Source organism: Triplophysa rosa, linkage group LG14 (assembly GCF_024868665.1).
Source record: "Triplophysa rosa linkage group LG14, Trosa_1v2, whole genome shotgun sequence".
Taxonomy (NCBI): Eukaryota; Metazoa; Chordata; class Actinopteri; order Cypriniformes; family Nemacheilidae; genus Triplophysa; species Triplophysa rosa.
The window spans coordinates 8,903,957-8,928,392 of NC_079903.1; the positions used below are offsets into that span (position 1 = coordinate 8,903,957).

Below are 24,436 nucleotides of genomic sequence, written 5' to 3' on the forward strand. Positions count from 1 at the left end.
AATAGGTTCTATAGAGTTATTCACAACAATGCCACAGGAGAACCATTTGTTGTTGATACATTTAATGGAATAGTTCACATTCAAAATGAAAATGTCATTATTTACACGCCCTCTTGTCATCTCAAACCTGTATGACTTTCTTCTGCAGAACACAAAAGAATATATTTTGAAAAATGTTGGTTACCAAAAACTGTTGGTCCCCATTGACTTGCATTGATTTTGTGTCCAATACAAGTCAAAGGAGACCAACGTTTTTTTTGGTAAGCACCATTTTTCAAAATATCTTCTTTTGTGTTTTGCAAAAGAAAGAACATCACACAGGTTTTAAATGACAACAGGGTGAGTAAATTATGACATCATTTTCCTTTTAAGTGAACTATCCCTTGAAGTCAAAGCTTTTTTGAACCTTTTTATAGTTTGTAGAACCTTTCAAGCAACAGCAAGGTTCTGTACTTCTGTGAATTTCTTTTTAGAACCATACAGCTTGAGAAGGAACATTTTAGGAACGTTATTTTTATGTGTGTAGCGATAGCTTTATGCCTATTTTGTGCTTGGATAGAACCAACAGCCTGTCTTGCTTGCTGTAACCTGTTACAATTCCACCAGCAATTATTAATGAAACATAAGTATTATGTAAATATAAGTGAAAATAGAAATTATAATGTGTTACATACAATTTCAGCATAATACTTTTCTACAAATATTGATTTTGTTTGGAATCCCATGTATATAAAAATGATAAAAATCACACTGTACCAGTGTACCCCCGAAATCTGTCCATTTGGATTTTTTATTATATTTTTCAACAAATGTATTTCTTTCATACCTCACGAAGATAAAATTGACCGCAAACAGAAACTAAGTTATCATCTGAGATTTAACACCCTGCTAAAAGTGCATGCATATTTTATTTTAAAAAATCCATAGTTGAACGTTTCAATATTATCTGTTGATTTGGTTTAGGTCAGAATAACATATTAAAAGAAGATATATTAAGAGATTTTTTGACACATAAATCAGGAAAGTGTGACAGATTCAGGAAATCAATTTCAATATAACATGAGGGCTAAGCCACTTATCACAATCATCACACAAGCCAGCCGTGTTCCAAGTGACCTCAGCTTTAAATCAACAGTGATCCAATGAAATGCTTGTTCTGCTCAAATCTGTGCATTCAGCAAAACCCATAATATCTGCAAAATGACAATAACAGGTCTTCTAGTAGAGAGGAATGATCTCAGCTCACCTGTAAGAGAAAGCTCCTCTTCCTCCAGAGGTCCTGGCTAATGTGAGAGTGTCTTTAGCGCCCAGGTGAATTTCATGCGTCCACCCCTCCCCGCTTCACAGAGCATTCGTAAATCTGGCCGCTCCACCGTTCTTTGAAACACATTTATTAGCCTATAAACAGCGGCCTTCAAACGGTGATAAAATACCATCCAGCCCAACCTTTGGAATCATTGCCCAAGGGAACTCCAGTTACATCACAGTATAAAATGCTTCGTTCCGGGACTAATGGTGGCCATATTGTTTCTTGACTTTGAAATATAAGCGAAGGACACCTGAGAGCTTTCGTTCCTCTGTAATTGACTTCAAATCCTCTTTTTCCCTTTACAGCGTGGGAGAGTTGGTATGACAGTGTCAAATCGATCAAACTGATGTATAACCGGAGCCTAGATACTTGTAAATAAAATGTTACTTGACGTATTGAAGAGAGCAGGTGATATATGACCTTTATAACAAGGGTGAGAACGAAAAAGAGACTGCCTGACACTTGGTGTCTCTGTTCACGCGCATCGATGAAGAAAAAAATTACCCACACGTTGATGCCTGTGTCAGACAGAGACTTAATTTATTTAGAAGCACAAAGAGCGTCCATACAGAGCGGCTGCACAGAGATGAGACGGATGTGTTTCACATTCGTCTGTAATAGCAAAGCATCTGTAACATTAGACTGTCGACTAAATGTGTTTAATATTCTGTGGAACACTTCTCTTTACAAACTGACCTACATTTCTACAACTCTCATGAGTTTATTACACTAAGTGATGTGTGGCACAACACACACTCACACACGTACTCAAACACACAAAAGCAAATGTTGCTCTCCTTAGAGGTCGACATTTTGGTTCCATTGAATATTGGTGCGAGTGATTTTAAAGCGCTAGTCCACACAAAAATTTACTCATTCTCATGTTAATCCAAACCCAAAGGTTATCTAACCAACGTTGTGTCATATGGCTTCAGAAGATGTATGTTTAGGCGCTTTAAAGACCCAGTCCCCATTCACTTTCTTGTTAAAGGGATTGTTCACCCAAAAATGAAAATTCTGTCATCATTTACTCATCCTCTTGTCAAACCTGTATGACTTTCTTTCTTCAAAATATCTTCTTTTGTGCTCTGCAAAAGAAAGTTGGCAAACAGTGCCAGCACCCATTCACTTCTATTATATGAACACACAACCAATGCAAGTCAATGGGTGGCGGTTAACAACATTCTTCAAAATATCTTATTTTGTGTTCTGCGGAAGAAGGAAAGTCATACAGGTTTGAAATGACAAGAGGGTGAGTAAATGATAACAGAATTAAAAATATATATATTGGGTAAACTATCCCTTCAAAACAGCATTTTCACATTCTTCATGCATTGACACACATTGGCACTTGTTTACACAAAAGAAACCCATTTCTTTCTAATTCTGGAATGACATTAAGCTGAGCGAAGTATTTCATTTTGGGGCGAACTATCTCTTCAAGACAATAAATGCACAATCTACAATAAACATGGTCATAAAAGGTAGAGGACACAGGTTAGTGGCACTATGGTGAGGTGAATTGCTCTTTCGGTCATGCTGTCCGAGTCTGTTCTCACACAGCAGACGTTTAGCCTATACTGTGGGTCCGAATGAGGGCGTAGAGGCCGGCAGTGTTGCAGCTGAAAAGAGGACAATGGATTGGCGCCCCCTGTGGTACAGTGGTGATACGGTTCTGTTTTTGTGCTTGGTCTGGGTACAGCGGTTGTAAGATTGTCAGGAGGAGAAAGACCACACCCACTGATTCACATGAATGTGGGCTCATGCACACACACGCACACACACACACACATACAGTATATGCATACACGATATATTCAAATATATTTTCTGCATCACGTATGAATTCATACTTATATTAAATACGTATGTAAATTTAAATATGTCTGCATATAATCTATACAATCTACAAGAGAGAAAACAGCAGGTGGGACACAAATGATAATAACAAGTGGTCACACCACCGATAACAGTAACAGTTGCTGTTAAATACGTTGAAACGAAATTGGTAAAGGGATAGATCTTCCAAAAATAAACATTTCGATGCAGAATTGTCATTTTTGGGTGAACTATCCCTTTAAAGCACACACACAAGTTCAGCTGGGGAGGAGCCGAAAAGGTTAAGAATGATCTACAGGAAGTGGCTAGTTTTACTAAAACAACTTACTCAAGACAAACTGTCGCAAAAGGTTCACGGACAGAAAGACGGATACAGTTACTGGTCACGTGACAGGACTAGAGGTCTACGTACAAGACACTGGCCCATTAATAACCCAAATCACAGTCTCCTCCCCCTACATCTTCATCTCCTCACGGTCCTCTCATAGCCATGGTCTGTATTAGTTTCATCGTCATCGTCAACATCAATGAAGTCGTTCAGCCACAGCTATGTTTTCAACGACACTGAGAAGAAACAAATGACACATTACTTAATACAGCAAACCACTCAACCCTTCATTTCTTATTCTATCGCTCATATTCATTACCTGGATGTCTCAGTTTTCTGCTTTAGGGGTCTCCTTAGCTTTATAGGAGAAAAGAACAACAAAGGGAATGCATTCAGATTATATTCGTAAACTAAATGCATATTTGGTCGAAAGATGTGCAATTTGTTTTCTATCTTTCATTAGACATTAGAAGATGTATTGATCTCATTTTTTGACATTCAATTTGATCATATTTATGTTACTGTAAATGTTTATTTGATGTATATTTCCACAAATGTGTGCCTAGATTTATCATAATGTAAAGAATTTTTATCTGTTGTCTATACATATAATAAATACTGTAAATACTGTATACAAAATATTTTAGATTTTCACATTTTAGTTTTAAAAATGAAGTACATGATTTCTCTTTCACTAGCAGGACCAAAGAGAACTGGAATAATAATGTTTGTTTACAAGCAAGGTTCAAGTTCCATCTGTCATTTGTCAGACACACAGATCAGCATTGGTTGAGCCAACAAGGCAAAAACAGCCAAGCAGACTGCACTTCCATTTTGTGCCGTCATTTTTGTTTCAACAGACTGCAATTTGCTACAACACTTTACAACCACTTTCAGTCTGGGGCATCGATGGCGCTCAATGCTCGAGAGAGATTAGAGGCCATTCAAACGCCTTCTCCCTTTGAAACAGCTCTAAATGGAAAAGTAGCTGAAACTTTTATATTTTGTAAAACTGCTTTTAAGCACGATAACATTTACATTTTTTATCCTATTGTATTGGTTTGAGTTGAACAGAAAGAAGATCTATCTCTGATTATTTTCAATAGTTAGACTTGGAAAATTGTTCTAGTTAGACTTGTTCTTGTTATAAGGAAGTCAAGCTGTGTTTTGGCAAAAGATAAACTTTTGCTTTTGATAAGTCCTCAGAATGATAAGGTTCTATGTGCATTCTGAGCAGTTTTGAGATGTTGAGCTTTTTACACTCCATATACCCCAAAAATTATATGGGAAACAAGTCTCTTTCATACATGAAAAAGACAGAGACCCTTAATGTATTCTAAATGTAATATATCAAAATCTCCTTAAATTTGTAAATGGGGATTTTTGGAACAGGAAAATGGGCCAGAGCAGTCAATGAAGCATCTATGTATACACAATGGCTTCAAAAAATGCAACAGTGACGACGAGACTGGACAATACAAATAAGATGCAGGAGATGCATTACCTTTGGAGACCATGAGGTTTTCAGCTTGAGCCTCCTCATCTCCTGGGGCTCTGATAATGTATAAAGAATGACGTGTGATTTCACATAAATGCCTCATTCATTCATTCACAATATTTGTCCTAAGCAACACACATAACTACAGCAGTCAGATTCTATCTGTTGAATATTACTGACCTGGGCTTTTGGTTGATACTGCAGCGGCATCTGCGGCCTGCAGAGTGCAAAGAAAGAACAGTGTGACCCATATACACCCAACATATTCTCTAACCCATACGACCCAGCCTCACACGAATTCGTAACTATTTTACATGATGCCTAATGAATTTGTAAACAGTGTGAATAGAAAAACGCAATACTGAAGCCCTATTGAAACTTCATCTTGATAACGGATAACTCATGCGAGGGAGTCTAGTTTGAGACATTGTGCTCTGATTCTCCTTTGTTTAATAGTCATTTTTGTGTCATTCAGCTTGTAAATAAAGACAATGAGCCGATCAATGAGAAGATATGACTGAATACGTGTGGTGGTCTGCTTCAGACCTGCATGGAATTGTTCACACAAAACATGGCATATGCATCTATATTATTGAACAGATCATTCAGGTTCAAAGCATGCAAGTGAATGAATTAGTTTAATAGGTAGAAATATGTTTCTTACTGAGAATGAGAAGCACTCCCAGGGCAAAGAGGACAACGGCAAATGCAAGACCCCCAATCCTTAAACTCTCATAGTCTGGTTAGAAAGAAAGAGGGTTATGAATGGCTGGACATAAATGCATTTTGGGAATATCTAAAAAGGTCCAAGCTTATACAAATGCTCTACAGTGTGTTTAAAAAGCATTTAATGTCCATTAAATTACATTCCACATTTTGTTTCTTTAAAGAATTCAAGATATCTTTTCATTTTATTAGCACAATAAATTCAACAAATACTGTACACTCCAACAGGCTCAAAACATCTTTTGAGGTCAAATATAGAATTACATACTTAAAAAATACACAACGAAACACAAGGGACATCAATTTTGGCATACAGTAAGAGTACATTGAAGAGTAGCTATTGAAATGAATGTATATAACATATGTCCATCTAATCGGATTTTGGAAAGAGAAAGAATGAAAGTTTTTATTAAATCTTGGTCATACTTGTAACTTTAAACACTAAGCTATGAACTGGGTAAGAAATGTGCCTTGCACCTCTTTTCATAAAGCTCAATTTCAGCTTTATGTATAATAAATAAAAAACGAAATTTTACAGTTTTTTTTTACAGATTTTTATGTATTTTTTGAAATACAGTTAAACAACGTAAAATTACAGAAAAAGACAGCAAATTTACAAGAAAACCAGGGGAGATGTAATAATACAGGGAAAACCCATTATTTTACAGTTTATTTCTGGTGCCCCACCTGCCAGAAAATGTCTTTTTTTAACAAGATTTCTTTTTTTACAGTTTACTTTTGAAATACGGTCAAAAACTATAAAATTACAGAAAAAGACAACAAATTTACAAGAAAAATTGGGAAAACAATTTAATATATATTCTTATATCCAGTAATTTACAGGGAAAAAAATATTTTACGGTATATTTCTGTTTTTCCAGTTTACAGAAAATTTCAGTTTTTTTACAGTGCAGGCATGACTTGTTCAGAAGTGGCCTGTCTCTAGTTATTAAAAAGCCAGAAGTTGTTGGTGTCTAGGCAGCCATAGAGCTCTGGAGTTCTGTCTGTGTTAAAGGCGTTCTGGTCACTTTACTGACAACTGACCCTTCATGTCTGGATGCTCAGTTTGCACGGTGTGATTTTGTAGCGTCTGGCTTTAAAGTGGCTTTTTAGAACCTTTCTAGAGGCAGAAGCTTATTCTTCATGACAGCATGACTGATCTCCTGTCGCAATCTCAAGAATGATCTTCTGTTTTTGATAGGACGTCACTGACATTTATGATCCAGAAAGATGATCCAGAAAGAAAGAAATTGCTGGCGTAGTGCATTTCAAATACATCACTGAATTTTACAAGTAAAATTTCGGATTTAGATTTTTTCTATTTAGAGGAAATTTTAATAAAATATTTGAATAATGCAGCTCTTTCCTAAGTACATGCACCAGCTCAAGTTAAATGTCTCCTGAATATCCTCTCAGGGATCAATTATGTAAAGGTACAAGTGTCCAACTATCACCCGGCATGTATCTAATCCTCAGGGGCGGTGTTAACTAAGCTGATAAGAGTTATTGGTTAGCAATTATGTTTCACTCCCCTGGACTGCCTGTCATTTGAGATGCGTGTCTCATTTAAACTTACATAATCCTGCTTGTTGTGTGTGAGAAAATATTGATGCGTGAAAGCAGTGATATTTACCGTATACAAATGGGTCCTTTTCTTTTCCATCTAATGAAGACAAAAGTGAAATAAGACAATATTAACAATAATATACATATCAATACATTTTTTGTCTTTTTCAGCACAAGAACAAAAAAGAATTTGTGAGGTGTTTAAAGTGAAAAATTGATGTGTGTCTGGTATGCTTACCCTTGGCATCACTGTCAGACATAGCTAAAATGGATAAATACAGACAAAATGAAACAGTGTGGAACCATTGGGTTCAGTAAGTGGAATAAGAGTACTCCCATTAATGCAATATTATGCTATTCAGTTTGATTTTAGTAACACACAATATGGGCAAAAAATGATACAGATATGATAACAGGGTTGTATTGACAGGCTCAATGCAATTTGTACAAACAAATCCAAAGATATCCATTAGACTAAATCAATGGCTGTAGGAGGGAAAACTTATACTGCTTTGTTTACACTATGTACACTGTAATACTAGAAAATCGAGCTGTGATACATCACAGTGATTTAGCCAGTTCAGTTAAGGTCATGAACATTAAAAATAAAGAATGTTTAAAACACAAGACTCTAACTCTTAAGTTAGATACACACCAAGCTGACGTGACAAACTATCGCAGACGAAAGACAGACTGTGAGGTCGGCTGACCTTGACTGCGTCTGGGTCCAAAATTGCCCTGACACATCATGCCGATGGTCACAACCAGACGGCAAAGTAGCACGTTCGCTCTGCTCCTGCGTGAGAGGAATTACTTTCCGTATCAGCAGGTGACAGTAGTTGGTAGGGAAACCGGTCAAAACGGAAATCGGAAGAGCTAGTATCAGCTGGGACACAAAACATAAACAAGTTTGCTTACTAGATTCACACATCTCGCTCACCACAGACATATTTACGATATGTCTGGTGTGTTCCACATGCTGAAGGAACTTAGTCCAATCATACCGAGTCAAAATACAAACTACCAGGATTGTATCTCCGTATGGGACTGTAATGATTACACTATGTCTGGGAGACAGGCAAGCTAAAGTTTATTTTTTGTTTTAACATTACAACACAAACTCATTCCAGACTGCCTTTATTTTAGCTATAAAAGTTCACATCATATTGGTATGACAGATGCAGCCAATCAAAATGCTCCGCTGCCGATTCAACATGTTAAATTGGCCAAAAAAAGGGAGACGGGGACAGACTTTAGACAACGGCGCGGAACACACCAGAAAAACTAAGACAGACAATGCTCAATAACGTACTCGGTTACTAACGTAATCTCTGTTCCCTGAGATATGGGAACGAGTACTGCGTAGCAGGACGCTATGGGAAAACTCCTTTTTCTCCGATGACTGAAGCTTTTTAATAACGCAGTGAATACTGCACGGCCATTGGTTTGTGCTAAGTAAAACTTTGAATGGCTATAAAAGCAGACACATCGCCGCAGTGTCCTCAGGTTACTTCGACTGAAGCAACGACCAGCTGCAGCTTGTAAGCACAGCCAGGAACGCAGTACTCGTTCCCGTATCTCAAGAAACCGAGGTTACGTTAGTAACCAAGTATGTTCCCTATCGATACTTCACTCGTACTGCGTAGCAGGATGCTATGGGGAACCAATATAATCCTGCCGTGCTACAAGAGGAACGATAAACAATGTTTACCCTGGAGCAAGGGCTCGGGGGCCAGGTATGGAGCAGGGGAGCCCTGCAGGAGTGGATGGGGCCAAGCTAAGAGGTGGCCTAGTCCGGTTAATCATCCCAATGACAGTGTGCTTGGTGCCAGTGCGGTTGGAAAGCAACCGTCAGTCCGGCGAGATAGTGTGAGCCCGTTAAGCAGAGAGGACCTGAGCCTGCAAGGCCGGGATGTCCAGACTATAGAATCTGGTAAATGTGGAAGGCGAAGCCCAGCAGGCTGCCGCACAAATCTCTGCTATGGACACACCGCTAGACCATGCCCATGAAGAGGCGACACCTCTAGTAGAGTGGGCTCTAACTCCCATGGGGCATTGAAGGCCCATGGAAGAATATGCTAGCGTAATAGCCTCAACTATCCATTTAGAAAGTCTCTGCTTCGTGACCAGGACCCTTTGGTGCGGTCACCGAAGCAAACAAAGAGCTGTTCCCACCACCTGAAGCCCCGTGTCCTGCTCGGAGGAGGGGAGCGCAGAAAGCGTCACTTACCTGTGGTCTAAATGGGGTAGAGAGAACCTTAGGTACGTAGCCATGCCTTGGTTTGAGGACCACCCTAGAGTCATCAAGCCCAAATTCAAGACAGGAGGGGCTCACAGAGAGCGCCTGTAAATTGCCCATACATTTAACCGATGCCAGCGCTAGAAGCAGAGCGGTTTTAAGCATTAGGGGACGGAGGTCCACAGACTGCAGAGGCTCAAAGGGAGAGATCTTCAGAGCTCTCAACACTGTGGGCAGATCCCATGTGGGAAAAGTGAGGGGGCGAGGAGGGCAGAGCTGCCTGGATCCCTTCCAGAAACGAGCAACAAGGTTGTTCTTACCCACCGTTTGGCCTGCTATGGGGCATGGGACATAGACCTTAGATCCAACAGCTCTTGCAGGAAGGACAGTATCAACGGTATGTCGCAGGATTCTGGGTCTTTGCTGCGGGCTGCACACCAGGCGGAAAAGACAGATCACTTGAGGGTATAGAGCCATCTTGTGGATGGAGCTCTAGCCTGAGAGATAGTGTTCATGACACTCTCTGGGAGGTCCGTAGGCTCCCATCGAGAGGCCAAAGATGCAGAGCCCACAGCTCGGGCTGGGGGTGCCAAATCATGTTGTCTGCCTGAAAGAGGAGGTCCCGTCTCAGGGGAATAGGCCACGGAGCTGCTACAAGCAGCCAAGACAGTTTCGCAACCCAGGGCTGGTTTTTCCAGAGTGGGGCTACGAACAGTTCCTTGTGCGCCTGTTCTCTGATCCGCCTGATCATCTGCGGTATGAGAGCGATCAAGGGGAAAGCATAGAGGAGCCGGTTGGGTCAGTTGTGGGCCAAGGCGTCCCTGCCCTTCGAAAAGTAAGTTGGGCAATGAGCGTTGTCTTCTGAGGCAAAGAATTCGACATCTGCCTTGCCGAAGATCTGCGGCTGCATGCAAAGGATGCCTAACTGCAGTACCTGAGACGTGGAGGCCATGAGACCCAGCATTTTCTGAAACGCCTTGAGGGGGAGTGAAGTTCCCAATTTTAAAGAGGCCGCGAGCTGACGAATAGCCAGTGCACGTTCTGGTGCAATTCTGGCCGTCATCCGGGTCGAATCAAAAACCGCTCCCAGGGACGAGATCCGTTGGCTGTGAGACAGAGCACTCTTGACAAAGTTGATCCTGAGTCCCAGGCATTCTAGATGGCTGAGGAGAAGGGACCTGTGGAACCGTAGCTCGTCCTCTGACTGTGCTAGAACAAGCCAGTCGTCAAGGTAGTTTAGAACGCGGATTCCCTTCTGCCTGAGAGGGGATAGAGCCGCTTCCATGCACTTTGTGAAAGTGCGAGGAGCCAGGGACAGCCTGAACGGAAGGACCGTGTATTGATATGCAACTCTTTCGCAGGCGAACCTCAAGAATCGTATGTGATGGGGGCTAGCTGGATGTGGAAGTACGCGTCTTTCAGATCCAGGGAGAAAAACCAGTCCCCTGGGCATATTTGCGAGAGGATCTGTTTCAGGGTAATCATTCTGAAACACTGTTTCATAAGGGCGCAGTTCAGATGTCTGAGATTGAGGATGGGGCAGAGACCGCCATCCTTTTTGGGTACGAGTAAGTAGTGGCTGTAGAAGCCCGACTTGGTTTGATCTGGAGGAACCAGATCTATGGCTCCTTTTCACGGTAAGTTTCTCACCTTGGTGCGTAGAAGATGCGCATGTGTGTTCTGCACTCGGGTGGGGATCACCTCGCGAAACCGCGGGGGCCTGTGAGCGAACTGGAGTGTATAGCCTCGTGATATAATACCCAGAACCCAATCCGATACCCCGGGGATGGCCTGCCAGGCCTTGGCCCGTGTGGCAAGGGGTTGAATGCTTTGGGGAGGCACACAGCCCAGTGGGGGCTAGACTCCCGTGGTAAGTGGAAGAGGAAGGTTGCTCTTTTTCTGAAAATGTTTGTGTTTTATTACATTTTGCGCTATAACAGCAGTTGGTTGTGTGGGCGCTAGAACGGGCCAAACATTCACAACAAGGTAGAAAAACACATTTCCACCGGCACCCGGAATTGAACGGGGCGCTTGGGCGCACAAAAGAGCTCATTTGGAAGGAGGTCCAGCTCACTTGAGCAAGACCTGGTCCCTTCCTCTTCCTCACTTGAGTCTCAGGGCGGCGCCTGAGGTGCAGGGTCCAGCGAGGTCTTCCGCCAGGGTCCCTGGCGCTGAGGGTGAGGGAAGTGTTTACCCGAGCGAGAGCGCTGATGAGTCTCCGCTCTCGCCACCGTCTGTGTAGCAGGGGGTGAGACTTTCACCGGCTGCTGAGTCGGCGCTGGCTTCGGGCGAGCGGACGAGGACCTAGAGCCAGGTCTTTTCATCAGGAAGTGTTTCATGGCCTGCGAAGATTTCTGCGCCGCCGTGAAGCGTTCTGCGAAGCCCTCCACCTCGGGTCCGAAGAGGCCCATGGCAGAGATTGGAGTGTCGAGGAAGGGGATTTTGTCAGTCTCCTTGATATCCGTGAGCATCAGCCATAAGTGGCGCTCGAGCACCACAAGACTGGCCATGGATCTGCCTATCGCCTGGGCCGTGGCCTTGGTGGCGCTTAGTGCGAGATCGGTTGTGCTCCGCAGCTCTCCAAAGGACGCGGGGTCGGTTCCAGACTCATCCATTCCCTGGAGGAGTTTGGCCTGGTAGACCTGGAGTACCGCCATGGAGTGAAGCGCTGAAGCCAGTTGGCCGGCGGACGAGAATGAGTGTCCAGCGAGGGCCGAAGTCATCTTGCACGGCTTAGATGGGTGGGTCACTTTCGCCATCCATCCAATGGCCGTGGGGGGACACAGATGTGCGGCCACTGACTCATCAAGGGGAGGCAGCCTCTCGTAACCTTTGTCCTCTGTGCCGTCAACCGAAGTGAGAGCGGCAGAGGAAGAGATCTGAGGACACTGCAGCGATGTGTGTGCTTATATAGCCATAAGCCTCGCCCAGTTTGGCAGGCTCCATTGCCATAGGTCCGTGCAGCTTCGCTGTTGTTGGTTCAAAGTTTTATTTTGCACGAACCAATGGCTGTGCAGTATTCACTATGTTATTAAAAAGCTTCAGTCATCAGAGAAAAAGGAGTTTTCCCATAGCGTCTTGCTACACAGTACGAGTGAAGTATCGACCGTCGGCTCTGTGTGTACCTTACTTTAGGCTATTAGGCCCAGTCTTAAAGGGATAGTTCACCCAAAAATTTAAATTCTGTCATCATTTACTCATCCTCTTGTCATTTCAAACCTGTATGACATTCTCTCTACTGCAGAACACAAAAGAAGATATTTTGAAGAATGTTAGTAATCGAACAACAGCGATACCCATTCACTTCTATTGTATGGACACAAAACCAATACCAATACAAGCTAATGGGTACCGCCATAGTTCGGTTCTGCAGAAGAAAGAAAACCGTTTGAAATGACAAGAGGGTGACTAAATGATTACAGAATTTTCTTTTTGTGTGAACTATCCCTTTAAGAGAACATTATTGACATTGACATAATCTGCTGTTCATTTAAAAGCATTAGAGGTCATGAAAATTTCTATTCTCTACATTTCATGATTCATTGAGTATATTCTCAATACAGCATACATGCTAAGCTGTGTTCATCTTCACATAAGAGAGAGAAATCAAAAGTAACATGGCAAGGTCAGAGTAACATAATGGAACAAATGAATAAATAGGGAAGGAAAATAAAAATTAAATAATAAATATTATAAAATAACAGGATGCAAGCCATCCGAGTCTGACAGTTAGTGATGCACTCAGCAGTGGGCTGACTGGTTTACTGACAGAGGAGTGAGATGCATTTGTTAGCATTGTAGAGATCTCAATTAATCTAGTGCACATGTGCTGGCTGGTATTCATGTGGCCTAAATGTGTGGAGGCGGAGCCTCTCGGAGGACTGAGATGGATGGGAATTAAAATGGATGCTCTCATTTCGCAGACAAATTGCACAGCAATGCACAGAAATGAAATAGCATGAATGCACAACAAATGCAAACAAAGACCTTTAGATGTGTCTGAACAATATATATATATATATATCGTTAGAAGAGGTCACTGGTCAAATTCCCAGGTAGAAAACCTCCAGACTAGAAGTAATGTTTCATGTCATCACTTTCTCCCTATCTCTTTCCAGTTCTTTCCAATCCTAGTAAACACAAGGAGCCTGGAGACAGATGTAAAGATGCACTTACCCGCCACATAGACTAGGAGGGAAAAAAGGAAGACCAGAACAGTTTCCATGGCAACTGCAATGGGGAGAAAGCAAGAGATCGTAAATAGAGTGAGAATTGGTGTTAGTGGGTTACATGCTTACCACGTTCATAAAAACTAAAAAGATCACGCAACATAATATTCAGAATCACGCTGAAATTCTGACCTTGACTGACAGATCGCTTTGTACCTGCCCAAATGCTGTCAAACAGTTTGACATGATGCTAAATTTAGCCTCTCTGCTGCCTCGTAAATCATAGATATGGATCTTGTGTTTTTGAAAGCAGGTCCCAGAGTCCCTGGATAAACAAACGTCTTTTGTCATAGTATGATACGACTAGTGTTGTTTTTGGCGGCCTGTTTTAATTTTAGTTTTAATCTAGTCTTTGTGTCAAGCTGTCATTTTAGTTTTTATTAGTTTTAGTCACGTTCATACTCTTTTTAGTCTAGTCAAGTTTCAGTCGACTAAAAGTCTGAGCATTTTAGTCTTATTTTAGTCAGAATTATGCATGACTATTTTCGTCTAGTTTTAGTCGACGAAAACTGATGACATTCGAGTCTAGTTTTAGTCAATGAAAATTGTATTTTAGTCTCTTTTTAGTAATGCAATTCTATTTAACCCAGTCAATATAGTTTAAGTACCTAGTAGTATAAAACCCATTTCAAACAAGGTTATCTTATTATATTATTGTTACCTTATAAACTCAGAATACATCCATTCCAGACACGGAAGACGTCTGATTATTGAATTTATTCAGAGGGCTGCGATGCGATGATAAAACGATTCTTGATGCATCTTTTTCCTATACAAATTTTCCTTTTCTTGCTGTGTGACTATTAAAATCAATGTATTTGTCATAACTCAGACCGATTTTACTTCCAATATCCTTTATTAATAAAACAAATGGAAGTGATTTCGCAAGTCAACTGGAAGGTTACATTTGCCAGCAATGCAAAGAACCAACAGGAAAGAGTGACTGCCCTCAGTGCCATGTAGTAGCATACAGAATGCAGTAAATGAATGCAGACTTTTTTTGCACATAGCACTGGAGCTAGATAGGTTTAAAGTTATTATAGTTCACTAAAGTATTTTTTGTCTGAGTGTTCAATTTAACGGGACTTTTATTTTGACGGGTCTTTGGGAAGACGCTTCGGTTTTTGTGTTTGCCGATAGCTTCACTCAAGCAGTAAACGCTCGTAAAATAAACCCTCAGAGCAACTCTGGAGATGAAGTTCATGTGTTCATGTCCTCATAACGAGCAGACGCAGATACATCCTCAACCATCACTCATGTTGTATGTTCAACTGTGCACATAATTCACTCAGACACGCAGAACAGCCAGATGACATTTAAATAACAGGATTCCGCTCCGCATCTAGGTTAAAGCATCAGACGAAATAACATTATAACATTTCGTCTCGTCTCGTTTTGGTCAACGAAAATGAAGAGACATTTTAGCATAATTTTTATTTTGTAAACCACATTTAGTCTCGTTTTTATTCGTCAACAATATTGCATTATACACTGCAAACCTGGATATGTTCTACTAACTCAAAAAATTTGAGGCAACTGATTGCCTCTATTTTTTTAAGTTTGCAAACTTAAATATCATCAGTGAGCATATAGCTAGTTATTTGAGTAACTGTAAATTTTAAATAAACATTAATTTAAATCAAAATATATATTTAGTGTTTGGTTCATCTTAATTTAATGCAACTCAAAGTTTTGAGTACTCACAACTTTACTTAGTCTGCAACATTATTTTAAACAGCTGAAAAAGTGAAAGTGAAGTGACGTGTGGCCAAGTATTGTATTCCATACTCGGAATTAGTGCTTTGCATTTAACCCACCCAAGTGCACACACACACCATGAACACACACCCAGACAAGTGAGCAGCCATTTCTGTGGCACCCGGGGAGCAGTTCGGGGGATCGGTGCCTTGCTCAAGGGTCTCACCTCAGCCGTGGTATTGAAGGTGGAGGAGAGCACTAATCCTTGACTCCCCCCCACCTACAATCCCTGCTGGTACTGAGGCTCGAACCGGCGACGTTTGGGTTACAAGTCCGAGTCTCTAACTGATGTCGAATCCAAATGCCATGCCCTGCGAGTGCGAACGTCTGGGACTCTGGGTATCTGAGTGAAAGCATCTGAGTGGTGCACGTTCAGCGATTACGTCACATTTAGGTAAAAACCGGCACTAGAGGGCATATGTTTGAAATTAAAATATTAGAGTAGGGTTGCATCCATTTTTTCAAGTCCCCTAAGCTCTAAACTTTAGCGTAGTTGTAAAAACTCAAAAAAATATTTACTGTTAACTTAAATCTCTGACAGAGGTTGAATGAACTCAAAAATATTAGTTAGTTCAACTTTTGGCACATTTTGAGTACCAAGTACTTTCCATTATAAGTTAGTTGTACTGTTTGGGTTTACAGTATACATTTAATTATAGTCATCGTCACATGACCAGCATTTACGTTGCGTCACGTGATAAAGGTTCGTTGACGACCATATTTCGTCATAATTTTCGTTGACGAAAGCAACAGATACCGCTGTGAAATTTAGGTTACTTACGTTAAATGTTTGCCACAACATTTTCATACCACAATCCAAACTGCTAGATAAAGTGATGGTGTCATTTCAAACCTGTAGCCTATGACTTTCTTTCTTCCACATAATACAAAAGCAGATATTTTGAAGAATGTTCGAACAGCACCATCACCCATTCACTTCTATTGTATAGACACAAAACCAGTGCAAGGGAATGGGTGTCGCCGGTGTTTGGTTACCAACATTCTTCAAAATATCTTTTGTGTTCTGCGGAAGAAAGTCATGCAGGTTTAAAATGACAAGAGGGTGAGTAAATGATGACAGAATTTTAAGGGTCTAAGTACAAAATTAAAGCACAAAACAAAACCAATGACATCATCTTTTGCATATTAACATTTATTGTTCCCTTCAGATTTTACATCATCAGATCCCACTAAATCTTAAATCTTTCATTCATACAGTCGAACAAAGTCTTCCAAATCAACTGTCAAAATCCCTTTACTCTTTGGCTTTCTGACAGTTTATGTCTGTGCAGTGTCATTTGTACAGTGTAATGCAAGATACTTCTGGATTCAGTCACCAGTCCTGCGGCCCCACAATCCCTTGAACAGCTTTTAGGGACTCGGTCATAGTGGTGCCATTTGCTAGAACTTTAGGCACTGAAAAGCCATTGACAGAAAAATGACACAAGATTAAAGTAGATTAACTGCCCTTGACCAAAGGCAGGACACTTATTCTTCTTCTCCGAGTGTTTCAAGAAACTGAGTGTGTCTCATAGAAGCAATAGTTTAAGATTAACACTGTCTTGGAGCTCAGTTTCAAAATGAATGAAACTCTACCCATTACAACAATATGTGGAAATGGAGAACATTGCATTAGCATCACCACAGGTTTGATTCAAGGAAAGTCTACTTTTAAAAAATTATACATTTTTAAATGATTGTGAGTTGTTTGAATGAAAATCTGCATGGACAACCCATGGGTTGGTAAAATACAGACAAATTATTCCAGTTATATTAACCTGGAATACATAGTTTTAGTTAGGTTTGTCTATGTTTTGACCCACGTCTGGGTTGCAACAACCCAACATTTTTAGAGTGCCTATATGAAAACTTCAGAATTGAACTTCTTGGATTGGAAAAAAAATGACTGATGTACACAAAACAGCATCACTGCTTTCATGTCTTGGAGAAGTCATAATTTCAAAGCAGGTGCCATCACATGTCAGGGATTAAGCACATTCTGGTTAGCAGTGAAGTGTCTGTGAAGATCAACAAACTAAAGAAAAATTGTAATGTTATTTTCAGAAAATGCCAAACACCTGCGCTCAACTGTTCAAAGCCAAATGTCCTGATATATACAGTATATATATATACACACAAACTAAAGAGGGCTAACAAGACACACCTATATACAGTATATACTGTATATATCCCAGTGTTTCCTTTGTCTAGTGTCGATTGTTGTATGCTATGCTCTCGTGATTCGTCGTGTGTTTATGGACTTATTATTCTTTGTGGATGTATGTCACTCTGTGGACTTTATTAAATGGATATTTTACTGCACTTGGATCCACTCCCTGTTTGCCTGCCTATCCACATGTAACAATACCTGCCTTACCTGTGTATTTTTCTTTTTTATTCAAATTAAAATATCCTGTTCTGCCTGACACTGACATAATAGTTTCATCTTTCAGACATGGTATTTGAGAAATATTTTGCACAAGTGTCTGGTGGTTCTGTTTAAAATGACAATTCTTTTTTTTTACAGCCCATATCTCAAATATCAATGTTTCACTATTAACACAATGATGTGCCTGAGGAATGCAGAGGAAATGCACCAGAACCAAAAGGAAATTAAATAAATTTAGGAAATCTTATCCCATGTCTTCCTGTAATAGCTCTGACATTCCAGTCAGTCTGGGGAAAAAGCATCAGCTTGGATAACCTCCTGTGTGTTCTTCCTTAGAGCTCATCCCATATCAGGATGGCCAGATTGCTCAGCTCTGACTAGCTTGTTTGAGATAAAGTTAACACAGTGTAGCTTGATGAATATCGCTCTTATCTTGGTCCGTTTTAAGAGCTTCAGGCTTATCAGCATGTCACCCAATCTAAGCCACTGCTGTGCTGCTAATGGACATAACTCAATGCCCGACGGAGAATCAGGAGTGCAGTATATGGAATGAGCAAAGAAGACTGTATTAAACTTGTTTAATCCTCTGACTGATACAAATGAGTACATTTTGCTTAGGGCTGCGTGAACAGTCTGAGAAAAAGTGTGTGTGGGGGTGGGAATACATATACCATATCAACTGTTTATGAATTTAATTTAATTTACTCATTTAATATTCAATTTCAATTCACAAACATTCGCCTAGTACTGTAGTTTTTGTGGAACGTCTTTTTCTTACATCTTTTTCTAAAATAAAACCTGCATAGGAAGTATTGGACAGATTTTCCAAACTCAGCATTAAATTAGTTGGTATATTAATGAATTACAATTTTGAATGTACTACAATTTTGCGTTTTTTACCTTTATTTATCACAAATATTCACTTGTGATTTATAGTGGAATTGCAATAAAGGCAAAAGATGTACAGTAAATCTAAAATGCAATGGCAGATGAAGCAAGACCATGATGGATAGGTATTTCAACCACATTTCTAGTTCTACATCCGTTTTTTTGAGAGACAATTATTACTCTCAACTGACGTCTGTAAAATGATTGATCTTAACAAGAACACATTTGTTGATACAGGAGTAACGTTGCACTGTTACCCCTTAACATTTTCTTATGGCTGGGGTCGAGGCTTGAACACTCAAGCATTTCGGTTTAGGGGCAGCAAAACGTTTGTTTAAAAGTAATGTCCTTCCAAGACCAAAGTTCCAGGGACTCGTCCCACTTCATAAAATCATGCCTTAAAGGGATAGTTCTCCCAAAATAAAAATTCTGTCATCATTTATTCACTCTCATGTTATTCAAAACATGAAGACTCTTTTTTTCTGTGCAACACAAAATAAGATATTTTGAGAAATGTCTCAGTGGTTTTGCATCTATACTATAGTCAATGGGGTCCAATGTTGTTTGGTTACTAACTTTCTTCAAAATATTCAAAATATCTTTGTGTCCTGCAGCAGTTGTCATTCACTTTAAAAATGACACGAGGGTGAATAAATGATGATAGAATTAACATTCTTGTGTGAACTATCCCTTTAATGCTTTAAAATCATCCCTGGTATATGAATAAGATCATGTAGTTCATGCTAGAGTTCGCTGGCATCTGTTGGTGCCAGCTACAGATGCAAAAAGTTGTCTATACCTTTTAGTGGCTAATAAGCAGCAATGATTTTATGAACTCAAGGATTCTTGAAGATGAGTCTTCAATGGCTTTAATAACCAAAACAGTTTACGTGACCCCATCAGAATTTTCAGAAGAGAGCAACACAATTAATTCCTCAGCCAGTTGCAGAGCCATATAATTCACCCTTAAAGTCAATTGTGACTGTGTTGTCAGGAACATTTCCTACATTTCCCGGAGGACAAAAGAATGAGTACAACTTAATCAAAATGGCTTTAAAACGAGGCAAAACATAATTTATTCCCACCAACTGTCATATAAATTTCAGGTTTTTATACTGATAAATACCCGTTGCAAACAAACAATGGTATACAAAGAAGATGTGTGGTATTTTTTTGTTTAAATGATTTCGTCCGCTGATTCTGCGTCAGTTGATGGTAGACCATATGTGAGAAACTGAGAAAATATGACCCCATTGATATGACTCGCTCTGTGAATTAATACAAATATTATCATCAGCAGCTCCTGGCAATGGCTGAGAGCTCTCATGACTAGGTGTAAGAGAAGTACTTAAGTGTTTACACTGCCAGAATTGGAACAGTGTCTCTCTCTCAATTTCATTATCTCTCTCTTTTTGCACATGTCTTGGCCCTTTAAACAGCACCTGGGACAGAACCTGTGGAGAAGTGATGCTTCGGAAAATATGTTGAGTGGAGCTCAGTATTTAGTGTTGATTGGATAACACATACACATATTTTTTCCAGCCTATAATATAGAATACTTATTTCACTGACTGAAATGCAAATCAATTCATAACCTTTATATAAAAATGTTTCCCCTGATTTTTTTAATATTCTGTCTTTTTTTAATATTCTGTCTCTATCAGTTAAAATAAACCTACCATAAAAATGATAGACCCTTCATTTCTTTGTAAGCAGGCAAACTTACAAAATCAGCAGGGGATCAAATAATTATTTCCCCCACTGTATATGTCTAAAGGATGGCACACACTGCAAGATAATCAGACCAAATTTTACCCATTACAACAAGGTAATGTCCCGGTCGTCTTGGATTATCTTGTCCAATTTTCTTGTGGAGCACATCAGGACCGCTTCCATCACAACTCGTAAATAGTTTAAAATAGCTTTATTTCTGTTACACCAGCCATTTAAAACGCTATGTAATGTTCATGAATATGATGCCAGCAGTTTTTAATTCCTCCACGAAATAATTTGACGTAAACCTTCAGCGCTGTGATTGGTTGGACGCCGGTTCGAGGCCCTCGCAGATCTTTCGATAGGTTTGTTTACTGTGAAGTCACGTTTGACCGCAAGAGATGTCATGTCACGATCAAACAGTGGCACTTCACACACTAAAGGAAAAAACTGTTAAATACTAAAAAAATGTATTGTCCTGTTTGTAGTTTTATTGTCATGTTTGAAAGTCTTTAAAGATTTAAAAAATCTTTTAGATTGGCCCAGCTTTTAGAATGGCATATATTCACATGTTTTCATAACAAAAAACATACAATCAGATTCCATTTGGATCAGTTAAATTGGAACTCTTTTGTTTGAAAAGCGAGATACAGGCACGATGCTGAAATGTATTTGGGGAAGTGGATGACAAAAATTCAAGTATTCATGGGTTTCACGTGACGTCACACAGCAGTGCAGCCGCCATATGTAGGACCGTACAGCAACATTGTCTATCTGTGATAACAGCAAATCTCAAAGAAATGGGTTCATGCTTTACAATATCCTCGTAGTAGGGACCTGCGAGGTCCTTGTTGGAGGAAAAAACATGCCCTGCAAATCCGTGGCCACAGTTTTGTTAGCCGTTCCCTCGGTTAATTTCTGAAATCTGTACCAACAAATAAATTCATAAACCGTCCTCACGCTTTTGATTCCTTACAAATGTAATGACATATTTCAGGACCAGTTTGTTTTGGATGTTTATGTAAACATAAAGCATTCATTTACTTTACAGAAAGTTAAGAAACATTTTTAACAGACTTCAAAGAAAAATCTAATCTAATATCAATAATATCAAGAAAAGTAATAAATTGGCTAATCATGATTTTTGCCATAATCACGGCCTTAAATTCTCCATGCAATCAAACAGGAAAAATTCTAAGTGTTTTGCAGTGTTGCAGTGATTATTAATGATTAATCCGTGCACACCATTATTTAAAAAAAAAATCATTTGCACATGTAATCTTTAGTCAAAAACGTTAAGCTCCTCTACCCCTCTCAACAACAACTCTTCACCACATGAAGTTAGCAACAAAAAGAGGTAGGACTATACTGACTGTCCAATGGCCAGGCATTTTTAGGCCTCCCTTCCAGGCCCAATTTACAACAAACCAATCAAAAAGGGAAGGGCAAAATAAAGCCCCGCCCTACATTTTTTTTCTAATTTCGGATACAGGTCATGATACGGAAAAGAAGTCAATCTCAACTTCTGTTTCATGGTGACTTTAAAGGAAATGAGTGTGTTTTTGTGTAACGTTATGTTTTTCTATTCCAATATTAAAAAATATTTCTTTTTAATATATTTAATTTCACATGGACTTTGCTGTGTGGAGAATAACATGATTGCAAATAAAGCCTAATCAATGTTACAATAAATAACAGAAAATCTAAAAGCCAGTGGACAGAAAACAGTTCATGCATCTGCTAAATGCAGGGATGCGCTTCAAAGTTTCTCACGTGGAGCTCACGTACAATAACTCGTGCGTGTTTTTATTATTTATTGATGATAAAATTTCATGAAAATAAGGCGAAATGCCCATACCATTAACAAATGGTTTTCATTAATAAACAAGGAATTAATATAAATATATATATGTTTCTTTACTTAATATTGACATTATAATTATAAACAGAATAATAAACATTTATTTAATATAGTTTCTATAAACTCTCATTTCTATAATCAATTCCTATAACTGTAATGAATGACATTTTTAAATTTAGAGGCAAAAATAAAAATAGTTTTGCAAAACTGGGAACTGTGGGAATGGATGGTGAAAGCGTTTGCACAGTTTATGTATTTGTGGTACGGATTAAAAATGGTACTATTTACAAAACTGAGGGCACGGATTGGAAACTCGTGGGTATGGTTTATTAATCTATGGACAGGATTTGATAAACAGAGTGAAATAATTACAAAACTGTGGCCTCGGATCTGAAGTCCTAGGCTCTGTAACACAGAGGTCCCCAAGATGGCTCCCACTCCAAAAAGGTCACGTGTCTGAAACCCATGAATACATAACAGATATGTTGCAAAACAATGCATATGGATTGGATATTTGATAGGCATGATCAGGTCAAACCATTTTCCTTCGCTTATACTTTTTTTTAAATCCACAGTTTTAATAACAGACTTGAGAATGAATTCCTTCATTGAATAATGTGAGTAATGGGTCCTCTACGCCTGTTTATAGTGAGCCCCTTAAGCCTATCATCACAACCACAACGAGGGTAAATTGTATCCATGACAACAAAGCTTTCATTGGCGCGCCTCTACCAGGGTGCAGAAATATTGCTATGGCAACTGTTTCCGTCAGGTGATTACGATTATTATTACAAAAAGCTGCCTGTAGCTTTGTATGAGATAGCGACGGTAGCCTAGAAACCGAAAAGAATGGTCGGATGTCATCGTTTGACATAACAATTATAAGGAACAATATCAAAGAAAATTAATATGCACTCGGTTTAAAGACATTATGTGTCCTAATGTGTAAGGATTACGCACTACCTGTTGTGCGTGGTCTTCACATCACCCCTCCCAACCTGTGGAGCTCCTCGAGCATGCATACTAAAAGCTCATTTCCTTGCACTTCTACATATTGTTCTCGGTAATTAAAGTCTAGTCGGCTAGCGCCGTCATTTTACCGCCGATTGAATCTGGTCAGATGAAGAAGTTGCTCAGACATATTCGCATATTTCGTTTTTTTAGGCGCCATGCACTTTAAAGACACCACAAAGCAATTCGGACACACCCTCCTTAAACATTGTTTTCAACACACCACTCCATACATTCATCTAATTATTTTTAAATCCGTCAAATAGCTGGACAGTCTTGTTATAAATTCAGGACTCTCAACTTTTGCTAAACGTAAATTCCATAATATATATTTTTTTTAAATAAAATTGAAAAAATACACATCAGTGTGTTTGCATTACACTGTGAAATGATAAATGATGATGTCATTGGCGTTAAAGCAACTGACGCACGTCAGCCCAAAATACCTATAAGCAAAGAAAAATGTCACTATGCAACATGCAAAGCATGAAGAACAACAGCACACGCCCTAGATGTTTTAGACTAGGCATAAAGAGTGACTTCATACTCTTACCTTGTTTCGTCTCCTTAATGGTAGTTGTAAAACAAGTGACTGAACAACAGAGGGGCAAAAGCTGCTTCCTATTAATCCGCGCGCCTGTAAAGTCCTCAACCTTTATTCTATTCTGTGGGTTATTTGTTTGGCGTTTTCAAACGTAATAAAAGTTACGGATTTCCGTTTATAAGAGCTAGATGCTGTATTTCAGCCAACGATGTTCACCTTCTCTCTTTTTCGGCTATAAAAATATTGACGTTGGCTTGTCTCAGTATCCTCCCCTTCTCCTGTCGCACGCGCCCCTGTGTCTTCTCACGCTCTGTCGGTTCCCGCCCTGCCTCGCGCGCAGTGAAAGACACCGGACGTGATACCTGCTCGTGCCGCTTGATTTGCCATTATGGTCGTAGGATATACTGTATATTATCACTTCTTCGAGGTCTAGGTTTTAAGGCTTTTAAAATTACCCTTTAAAAGAGAAAAACATACATTACATACATTAACTCAACATGTTGCTTTCTAAACATTCACACGTTTTACACATTTTAAA

General features: G+C 39.6%; 1 protein-coding gene across 2 annotated transcripts; it reads right to left on the minus strand.

The window, feature by feature from the left end:
* Positions 1-1,829: 1,829 nt before the first annotated feature.
* fxyd6 (FXYD domain containing ion transport regulator 6) lies at positions 1,830-24,257 on the minus strand. 2 transcript variants are annotated; one of them, XM_057351406.1, is made up of 10 exons: positions 23,908-24,257; positions 22,716-22,799; positions 13,682-13,735; positions 7,505-7,528; positions 7,334-7,363; positions 5,639-5,713; positions 5,155-5,191; positions 4,981-5,030; positions 3,796-3,833; positions 1,830-3,712 (listed from the first exon to the last, which is right to left on the minus strand). In XM_057351406.1, the coding sequence occupies exons 3-9, from the start codon at positions 13,728-13,730 to the stop codon at positions 3,805-3,807; spliced, it is 294 nt and encodes a 97-aa protein (XP_057207389.1). In that variant the 5' UTR covers positions 13,731-13,735; positions 22,716-22,799; positions 23,908-24,257; the 3' UTR covers positions 1,830-3,712; positions 3,796-3,804. The 2 variants fall into 2 exon arrangements, with proteins under 2 accessions (XP_057207389.1, XP_057207388.1); XM_057351405.1 differs by lacking the exon at positions 22,716-22,799 and having other exon boundaries at positions 23,908-24,253.
* Between the last annotated feature and the right edge of the window lie 179 nt (positions 24,258-24,436).

What these genes read in the sequence shown, in the direction of transcription:
- fxyd6 (XM_057351406.1), bottom strand. Translation starts at nt 13,730, where the DNA reads ATGGAAACTGTTCTGGTCTTCCTTTTTTCCCTCCTAGTCTATGTGGCG. An exon ending in AAAGGACCCATTTGTATACG is followed by an intron (nt 5,714 to 7,333) that starts GTAAATATCACT and finishes CTTTCTAACCAG; the next exon opens with ACTATGAGAGTTTAAGGATT. An exon ending in AAACCTCATGGTCTCCAAAG is followed by an intron (nt 3,834 to 4,980) that starts GTAATGCATCTC and finishes TCTCCTATAAAG; the next exon opens with CTAAGGAGACCCCTAAAGCA.